At 33.7% G+C, this 10,344-nt stretch overlaps 2 protein-coding genes across 2 annotated transcripts; one reads left to right on the forward strand and one right to left on the reverse strand.

The window, feature by feature from the left end:
* Window positions 1–2,478: 2,478 nt before the first annotated feature.
* Window positions 2,479–3,361, forward strand: LOC137817756 (PRA1 family protein D). Its single transcript, XM_068620994.2, has one exon. It carries the CDS (start codon window positions 2,596–2,598, stop codon window positions 3,103–3,105), a length of 510 nt encoding a protein of 169 aa, XP_068477095.1. The 5' UTR covers window positions 2,479–2,595; the 3' UTR covers window positions 3,106–3,361.
* A 2,006-nt stretch (window positions 3,362–5,367) lies between these two features.
* LOC137817737 (E3 ubiquitin protein ligase DRIP2) lies at window positions 5,368–9,114 on the reverse strand. Its single transcript, XM_068620963.2, has 7 exons — window positions 8,497–9,114; window positions 7,799–7,898; window positions 6,942–7,347; window positions 6,370–6,764; window positions 6,235–6,285; window positions 5,809–5,881; window positions 5,368–5,708 (listed from the first exon to the last, which is right to left on the reverse strand). The coding sequence occupies exons 1-7, from the start codon at window positions 8,663–8,665 to the stop codon at window positions 5,520–5,522; spliced, it is 1,383 nt and encodes a 460-aa protein (XP_068477064.1). The 5' UTR covers window positions 8,666–9,114; the 3' UTR covers window positions 5,368–5,519.
* Window positions 9,115–10,344: the final 1,230 nt, after the last annotated feature.

Genomic DNA, 10,344 nt, shown 5'->3' on the forward strand with positions numbered 1-10,344 from the left:
GGGGCCATCAAAAGTAGAAGGACTCATTGGTGTTCTTGATGTGCTTTAGCTTGGCTTTCAATACATCACTCAAGGGGATTAAATGGTCTTTGTTCTAGGCTTCAAGGAGAGCTTATTTACTAGATGAGGCTGCTGTTATGAGAAGTAGGTTGTCTGGTTTTGTGAGGCAGAAGTAGCACGTTGGCTGCTGGTTGGTTCTTCCAGCAAGGGTCCATCATGTGTAGGTTCGTAGCCAAGCTAGGGTGCATTGTCAGACCACATATAGTTATGTGTCTCAAACATGGAGTTGTTGGTTTGGCATTTTGATGCTCGGTTTGGTACTTCTGGTTTGGTGCTAGTGTGGATTCTAATGGATGGGGTTGTTTGCTACTACGCTAGGAGGATGGGGCTATCCCAGAGGCGATCTTGCTCTATTGGCTTATGCAGAAGTAGTTAAGATGTTGGTCCTACTGGAGTGTGATCTATTGGTAGAAATAGTGTTGACTAGCAATTCTAATGGGCGGGTGCTTAAAAAGAGTTGTATGGCTGGAAGTTTGTGGTCTGATAGGGAGGAAGGATTGGTGGATGGGTAGCTTATGTAGCTTATGTTGGATGGTTCTAGTTTTGAGAAAGCATAGTTATATGTTCGTGGTTAATATGGAGGGTGAGTGCTTTGATCCTGAAGTGAACTGACACCAAAGGAATGTTTATGAGAAGGTGGAGGCCTGACATGGTGGTTTACTCTTATCTTGGTGAACATAATTAAAACTGTTATAGCATTAGAAATATCAAAATATAGAAATTCTATACTTTTGGAGAGTTTTGGTGTTAAGGAGCTGGCCAATTCAGAAGCTGCAAGTTGCAACTCTTATAGTAGATTACTAGTGGCAACGTGCTTGTTGGTGCAGGTTTTATGCATTTTATGCAGTAAACAACATTCATCATATTGCTTTTTGGGTGTAATTGTTGATTCGGATACTCTTAATGTGATCTTTGGATTATGTATAAGGGTTGGGATACCCCTAAAGTATCCCTTTTAATTTAAATTTATTCTTTGCTGATAAAAAATATCACTTTTAGTCTTTCCTCTCTCTCAACATTGTTTTCAATTTGGGACATTGCACATGGAAAAAAAATACACTTCAAGTATTTTTATTTTATTTTTGCATAATATGAAAAAGAATATAGAATGCAAAAAATATTTTGATTCTTTTTATGTTTGATAAAGATTTGTTTTCTATTTTTGGAGTTTGAGTTAATGGCATTGTCGAAAAGTAGTCTATTTTAGAAAAATCAAGTTGATAATAAGAAATATTTAAGAGTTAGACTTTGAGCTCATTTGAATTTATGTTTGTTGTGGTGATAGAGGAAGAACATAGAGATGATTTTATGAGATGTATTAGGAAGTGAGACTTTGTTTTGACATCAAATTATTATTTGCTAGACTGGTTGATAAAAAAAAAAGTTTATAACCTTTAGGTTGAAAATTGTCAGTTGATATCCTAAGTTTATTTTTGCTAACACGGATAATATGTATGAAATGCAATTATTTTTTGTGACTAATTTATGTTTCTTTGAAATTTTGCTGGTTGTTTCTTGATTTCTTCTAACATGAAAACGTGTATAGAATAAAATTATAAACTATATAAAATAATAAATTATTCAAATGATCCATTTGTCAACATTTTCGTTTCATTCTAGTTTGTCACACATTAATCATATATGAATTATGAAGAGATGAGTTGTGTGTGACTGTGACATTTAACTACTTATTCAATTATGTTAAAAATCTCAACAATAAAAGAAATAATATATATATATATATGCTTGAAATATTCACCAATAAATAAAAAAAAGCAAATTTACGTTAACAAAATATACTTGGATTTGTTAATACACACCAATTAATTATTAAAAAAATTATGACATATTATCTAAGTCTTTAAAAAATAAAATAAAATGTGGGTATGTCAAAAATATTCCAGAAAAGGTAATTTAAAATATATTTAAAAATTATACGTTTTAAAACAAAATTTTATAATACGTAATTAAAATTAATTTTTAATTCATTCGAAATATTTATAAAATTTGATTATTGTAAAATAATTTTTTGAAAATAATTAAAATATATATTTTGGAATGTTAATCATGAAAACATAAAATCTGGAAGTTTTCCAAATATAGGTTTTGAATTTATTGATTGGGTGATTTTGTTCCATTTAATCTACGAATTTATTTATTTTGCATAATGATATCAGAATATATAAATTCGACCTTTCAATATATTTATGAAAATATTTTGTGAAAAGTGTTAGAATTTCTTTTAAAAAAATATGATGAAACTGTAATGGGAAGGTGTAAAGAAAAAATGGAGGTGGAAGAAGCAATTTAGCTGAGGGTTTTGGAAGTAGTGGGTGATAGTTGGGCCGGGAGGGCCCAAGTGTAAGAGAGAGAAAGAAGGGAGCGGAAAAGAAAGAAACTTCGTCTTGGTTGGTTCCATGGACGACTCGTTCACTCAGTGGTCTCGTCTTGTTTCCAATTTAAAGTCCAAAACCCCCAAACTCACCACAACCCTTCTTCTACCTTCTAATTTCCATCAATCTCATTCACACAACAATGTTGCCCTCTGCGGAAATGCTAGCAAACATAAAGGAAGCAACTCAAACCGTTGCCTCCACGCGCCGCCCATGGCGCCTATTCCTCGACCTCTCCGCCCTCACCTTCCCGTCCTCCATCTCCGAAACCACCACCCGCCTCGCCCACAACGTCACCTACTTCCTCTTCAACTACGCCCTCCTCCTCCTCCTCATCTTTCTCCTCCTCCTCTTCCCCAACGCACTCCCTCTCCTCCTCTTCCTCCTCCTCTCCGCCGCCTGGTACTTCCTCTACTTCTCCCGCGACGACCTCCACCTCGCAATCGTCCCACTCGCGCTTCTCACCCTTGTCGCACTCTTCGCTACCGGCGCCTGGCTCAACCTTCTTCTTGCCCTCCTAATTGGGGCCCTGGTGGTTTTCCTGCACGGCGTGCTCCGGAGTACCGACGACCTTATCGGGGACGATCAAGAATCCCCCTATGGCCCTATGCTTGGTGACACTCCCGCCTCCGGTGCCTATGTCCCTGTTTGATTTCTCCTTTTCCATTTCTCAACTCTGCTGTACAATTCACTAACAATCACCCATTCATTCATGTATGCTGCATTCATTGTATCAAATTTTCCATGTTATTGGATGAACTATCCCTGTAATTGGTGTGCTGCTGGGAATTTATCATCGTTACAATAGGGTTTCTATACGAATTTTCCCTGTGATATGCTAGGTTGTACTGAAAGATAGCACAAATAATGCATTTAAGGACTAGCTCTTTCAGCTGTTTCTGCTACTACTCTAGTTTTTCTTCTAAAATCCGCCAATTTTGATTGAAACACAGTATAGCAATACCTACCATCTGCATCTAAGTTTCGGTAATCTTCAATTCCACTTGCATAATTGGCCAGTCTTTGGGGTGTCACCCTAGGGTTTGTATGGATTTGCGTTTGCATTATAAAATTCTCCGTAACTGTGTTAGAAATAACTATGAACAATGTAATCTCTGACTGTATCTCGCCACAATCTGTAATCTCCATGAAAATATAAATTCGTATTACTGTAGAGTATAGGGTATATTTCCCCAAGCTTGTGTATGCCAGTTGCTGATCGCATTATGCCCTTTTTAGTGTGCTAGTTTATTGCACTCTCATTGTGAACTAGTTACTTTATCAACCATAGCGCTTAACCATGTTCTCAGAAGAGTTGTCCTGGTGAATTACTTGCTTGCAAAATCAATTCCTCTGGTACCATAAGGCCTGCTTATTTGCTTTTACTAGTTATACCATGCTCTGGATCTTTAGTGTAAACTTTCTGTTCTGCAATTCGTACGTACCACGCGTAACATTAAATTGCATCTTCTGCAAATTTTCTCCTTATCCACAACTATTCTCTGATTTTTGCATCCAACATCTCTACGTACAGATCTTGCAACTAACCAATGCGATCATTTTTTGGATGTGAAAAAAAAGAATATTGATGCAAACATTAGCTGATCTTTTTATTTCCCTTTTAAGCAACAGAATAAATGAAAATATTGATCACAATTATTATCCAAACGCAACAAGACGCTATTCGTTCGTCTGGTGTCAGTGTCACGTGCCTAATCTTTGCTCTTCAATTGCGAGAATGAAGAATAGAAAGTTATAAAACAATTTTGTCTCTAGAATTTTGATTCCGTTTTAAATTCTGTTTTCGTACTCCTAAATATCGTTAATTTTATTCCTCTTTTGCACTTATAGTGTGTTCCGAAAAAGGTAACAAGTTATATTTGAGAAATAAAAATGAACGTGAAATTGTTTAAGAAACTTCAATGGCTATTGCTAAGAATGTATTAATACAAACTAAATCGAACTTAAATTACTTTTTTTTTATGAGTAGTTAGTTATTTAACATCTGCTTTGGGTTAGTTGAACTGCGTTGAACTCTTGTGAGAAAGGATGACACAATTTTGTCGCTAAACTTCTCTAAAATCTACACATACACTAGTGCTGGAGCTCTTCTCTTGTTAACTCTCAACTATTGTCAATGTTCATTGATTTAACAGTTCGCGTCATTTCATATTTAACGTGTTAGATTAGAATAAATAAAAATTCATCATTAATCTTTTCACCTCTAAAATTAAATAAATAAATAAATAATCGGGTTTTTTTTCACACCCTAAACTTTTATACCATTCTTATACCTATCTCTCATTCATATGATCAGATAATCTATCGTATCTATCACTTTCATTTTTTCTTTTTCCTCTATCTCTCTTTCCTCTCCAGGGATTTATATGTATCCCAAGATATGTATCCCAAGGAGTTTGAATAAATCATTTTTCGTGAAAAAAATATATTATTGGTTGCCAAACTAATCACATATGTGAGTAGTAATAATATAAGTACAACACTTGATTAACATTTAATAGTTTTCCCATCATATCAACATTTATACTTGTGTTTCTTTTTTCTATAACATAACTTGCGATTTATTTTATAGTATTAACTACCAAAAGCAAAATCAGATTCGCACCATCATTGAGTGCTTTCGAGATTCGCAATGTATAGTTTCTTAAAATTATTATTATCGTACATTTATTTTCCCTTAAACTTTTCTCTCTTTTTTCTACTTCTCTTTTTATTTCTTTTCACATCATTTATCACATGTACTAATATTTTTTCTTCCATTATTTTTTTTATCCATCTCTCTTTACTTCTACCCCATACATTAAAAAAATAGGATATACATTGAAAAAAATTCCTATTTTCTGCTGGATAGCCAAAGAAGCAATAAAAAAGCCAAGAGAAATGAAAAATAAGTGAGACATATAAAAAGGTTCATAACATAAAAAGAAAATCTAATTCCAATAAACAATAAAATCTATGGTAAAATGAAGGGTACAGTGTATGCACCGCAATGGTCATTCAGAAAAGTTTGGGGCTTCAAACAGCCATAAAAATAATAAAAACCCTCTAAGAACAAGGAAGGTAGTTTGAGGTGTTAGCCTTTCGACCATACGAAAGAACCATAATAAAATCCTTGGCTGAGCTTCCAAAAGATGTCAGAATGTCGTTCTTTGGCACTGTTTGCAACCACATGTCTACTAAGGTTTTCAGTTGCAGTGAAGATAAAACTGGCCGCCCTTGTAATGTGATATCCACCTGAAAGTGTAAACCAGAAAAACCAATTTGCTTCAGAAAAAATAGCTATACATTGTTTCACTAAGGTGTTAGTTTTAGCAAAAAGAAAGAACACATTTACCTCAGTTTCGCTAGCAAGACCAAGCTTCTTCACGAGATACTTTTTAATATAGGAAACAGTTACACTGCTATCCCTGTAATGATTTGAAGATTTATTAGTGGAAGTTATCAGTTATACTATACCAGTTTGTGCTTTATAAGAAAGATTGTCCGGGACCCCAAAATTGACAATGTAGATGGATGATGAATGAGAATGATATCATTCATATATGGCACATATGCAGAATGACACAAGAACTTATATAGAGAAAGGGATGCCAGAGAAGGACAATGAAAGTATGGTTGTAAAAGTGAATATACAGAAACAGCTCTTTACCAAGGAAACAGCAGCCATATAAGCCATTATTTCAAGCATGGCATGGCATACTCATTCAAGCACTGAAAAAAACAGCCAACAAAAAACAGAAAATAGGAATATAAAACTCACTTGACACGTAGGTAGCACGAAGATAGTTGTGGCAATGGTGCACTTCCTTTACTGTATATGGAAATCAAAGGTTAGATATTAAAAAATTAGTATGATGATTATCAATGTTAAATAGACCATCAAACGTAATCTCACTTCTCTTCTGCAGCAACCAAGCAGAACCAGATTGGACCAAACTCTTCGCTGCTTTCAGTGTCGGAATCAATTTCAGCTGGTGCTGGAAAATTCAAGTCCTCCGAGATTTTTGGTTTTTTTTCTTTGGTGCTCACAACAGGTTTTACTGAATCTGAGCTTGAAGGAATTGACTCATTTTGGTTACCATCAGTTCTGTGACTATGGTTGTCGATTTCGATCATGCCAACCTGAGGGTCATCGTCATTAGAGTGCACAAGCACTGAAGTGACACTATTGTCTTGCATGGTGGAATTACTACAGGACTTGCGTTTTCTTCCACCTTCCACCAGGCAATTTAATGGCTCAAACAAGTCAACCTTTTCATTCCTTAACTCTGTATTTGGTTTTGAAAAATTCTGCATATCATAGGAAACAGTCATGCATTAAAACATAAATGTGCAGATCATTTGAACAAAAGTTAAAGGACAAAGGTCAAAATAACATTAGCTTCCCTTAAAGGAGAGGCACACTAAGGATTAAGAAAGAAGAACCAGATAAAGATTACAGGATTAGAACAAATGTATAACCTTTACCGGAATTCTGATTTTGAGAGTTCGGCTGGAAGTTTCAACTCGAGGCTGATCACCATCTGTCTTTTCTTGTCCTGGAGGTTGTGCAGAGCAAGTGAATTTTATTCTTGCCGCAGCTTTCGCTCTTCTAGCGGATCCAATTGTAGCAGCTTCTTCCCCAAATTCCGCATCACCCTCGTTTTCATCTTCCTTAGCATCTTCCACTTTATCAAGTTTGGGAGCAGAAAGATCTGGTTCTTCTGCAATGACAACTTTTCTAAAACCAGCTTTAGATATTTCTCTATTGGGTTTTAATGAAGAAGCAAAATTCTTTTTTATTTTGGCTATCAGTTTGGAGGAAGGTTCCTTATCATTCCAATCTTCTAATGGGAAAATTTTGTCCCTCAAATCTTGCTTACGAGTATCTGACCTGTTCATTCCAAAACAATATTTTAGTCAGGCAAAATTCAGCAAAACTCCAACGACTGGGGAGAAAAAGAAAACAATGAAAATTTCAACCATCAAAGTGAGATAAGAACAGGGAAAAAAAGATGCAGAATTGATCACATCAATTTTCCTCCACTGTGCATGTACAAATTCAAACAATCAGATCATCTCTCTCAGATATCTCATTCATTTTTTTATCCAGTTACAAACAAAACAACCTGGTTTTTTGGTCTATACGTGTATGGTATGGTTGGTTTTACACTGAAGATCAAGTAATTTCATGGAAAAGTAAATTTGTTTTATCAATATAATCATATAATGATGATTCAAATTACAATGACATGATTGAGTGATGTGAGACAAGCACATGCAACAGAGAGAATAATAGACCAATCTGTTAGTCATCATGAAAGTATCATGTTGGTTGTAATTACCTTAATTTATCGAGAGGAGAACAACCCAAGTCTGTATTGCATAATGGACAATGATTTAATTTCTCATCTATTAACTTCTTTTCTATACATTCCCTGCAAACTGTTAAAAAAGAAGACTCAAGAATTAGAGGTGCAACTCGCATACAGATTTGGAAACAGAAATGTGAATGGAAAATAAAACACAATGAGTGATAGTTTCTATGATAGAGACTAGAGCATAGTTTCTAGCAGGCCCTTGAGTTTCTCAAAGAACCATTTTGCAGATTATCAGATACAATATGAATTTGCTGACAATTTAGAGACATATAGATTTGCTAATTTCACAGCAAGAAAAAAATATACTGTTTTGAATCATCTGCATAAAAAGAGTAGAAACATGAGGCAAAAAATACAGTATGTTATTCCTAAAAAAACTCAGAATGCTATACATGATGTGTAAATACTAAGTGTAAGTTTTTGAGCTGTACAGAAGCTAAATCAAGCTATTGTTAACAAAGAATTTCAATAAAGTCACTGTATAAGGTGACCATAAATCAGAGAGATGAGGCATTAGGTTTCCAAAAACATAAAAGGGAAAAAAAGAAAAGAAAACACAGAGAGGAAAACACCAACAAATTAGTTCACCAGCATACAAAAATTTGAAAAAGCACAAGACCATGGAGAAACAGAAAAGGTAGAAGCGAAAAGGGAAAACTTACAGGTATGACAGCACTCTGTTATTGTGGCTGCCTTTCTCAACCATTTATTGCACAACTTACATGTCACAGCTTCTGAGAGCTTGGTCAAGTTGACCTTCAAGAGTTCCTTTGGCATTGCTATTGTCTTTATATCCGTCTCTGAGAAGGACACACTCGTGTGAACAAACATACACAACAACAAAAAACACGGACACCTCCGTACTCACGTAGCCAACATGGTGCATGTCATGTCACCAAACAAAGAAGCAAGAAATAAAAAAGCCAGCCAGTTTTACATCATTCTCAACGAGAAACCCACGAGAAAAACAAGGGAAATAGCCACTCCCAGAAAAAAAAAACAAAAGGGTTTCAAGAATTGTGCATGTTAGGAAGGAGGAACTCTAAGATGATGGAAATACGTCGAGGAAAACAAAAAAGTGAGATCCTTGGAGTCTCCTACGTTGTCTTGCTCGATTTGTCCAATGGTGATGGTGGTTTGGATTTATCTCTAGGAGGCTGAAAATTGGTAATCGATAATATATGGTTTAATGTGAATGAGAGAGAAAGAGAGAGAAAGGGAATGTGTGTGCTGGGAAGAGAATGTTAGTGTGACAGACGGCCTGTGTTCTTGAGGGATCTGTTTAGAGGCACACATGAAACAGTATAAATAGGATCTGGGACCAATCAATCCCCTCTTACACATGCTTCTATAGGGCACACTTATATTTTCTTTATATTCCTATCTAATCTATCCCACACAACATTCTTATTTTAAATCAAAATTAATACAATTAACCTACTTATTTATATTGACCTAAATCCCTTTTAAACTACAATTATTCCATATATATATTAATGTCTTTGTTAATCTTAAGTATTATTAATACATTTAACTTTTTTTTTACTTATCTATTACAAATATATTTTTACAATAATATCATCTTATGCATTATAAAAAAAAATATAGAGACTATATGATGCAGAATACACAAATAATTTTATGAAAAATACTGAAGAGGTAAATTTTACAATAATTGATCAAGAGAGATAATATACCATCTAAAATAAATAAATTTTGATTGTAAAGATATATTGTGAGAGAAACAAAAGAATATGAATCCCTAATGTTTTACTCAGTCATTGAGTTTCTCTTTGGTCTTAGATACCAAAAGAAATGTAATAACTCTGTTTAGGAATAAAAATTAAATTATAAATCATGCAGTGTTGATGTTTTCCCTACCAGCATTTTACAAAATAATCTTGAAAAGGAGAAAATGTCATATCAAATAGTTCTATTGCAGAAAAAAAAAAGTTGTAGAAGATGAAGAAGATAATCAGAGTTCCTAAATATTTTTTTCTTAATAAAATTCATATTAGTTCGCACATATCAGTACACACCTATATAACAAAAAAAACATATAAAAAATAGATTGAACTCACTCGTTTATTAACTATTGAGAGTTTAAACAAAATTAAAAAAATTAATGAAAAAAAATAATTAAATGCCTTTCTATAAATATAATAAAGATACTATGAAATAAATAAATAAAAATTTGAAAGTATAAATATACTACTAGTCACTAAACATATCTAATAGACCTCACTTACTTACAGTAAGATATATCAGTTAATATGTATATGAAGGCATGTGATACTTGTAAAACATGTTTGAGAAACTCGAAACTTTAATAGTATTTAATAAATATATTAAAAGAGATAAATTATGATATACACATTTTTTTTATATATTTAAAAATATAGATTAAAAATGGTACATTTTAGTTTTAATAAAAAATAAAATGAGAAAAATATCATATAGTTTTATTTCAATCTCTATTTAAATTTAAGATTCTTTTTAATATTAGTAAT

Source organism: Phaseolus vulgaris, chromosome 7, assembly GCF_051622355.1.
Source record: "Phaseolus vulgaris cultivar YP4 chromosome 7, ASM5162235v1, whole genome shotgun sequence".
Lineage (NCBI taxonomy): Eukaryota > Viridiplantae > Streptophyta > Magnoliopsida > Fabales > Fabaceae > Phaseolus > Phaseolus vulgaris.

Bases quoted from the DNA above. Each gene is read 5' to 3' on its own strand.
- LOC137817756 (XM_068620994.2), top strand. From the start codon at position 2,596: ATGTTGCCCTCTGCGGAAATGCTAGCAAACATAAAGGAAGCAACTCAA.
- LOC137817737 (XM_068620963.2), bottom strand. From the start codon at position 8,665: ATGTTTGTTCACACGAGTGTGTCCTTCTCAGAGACGGATATAAAGACA. The intron at 7,899-8,496 runs GTAAGTTTTCCC...CTTTTTTAACAG, and splicing joins AACAGAGTGCTGTCATACCT to TTTGCAGGGAATGTATAGAA. The intron at 5,709-5,808 runs GTAAATGTGTTC...TTACACTTTCAG, and splicing joins GTCTTGCTAGCGAAACTGAG to GTGGATATCACATTACAAGG.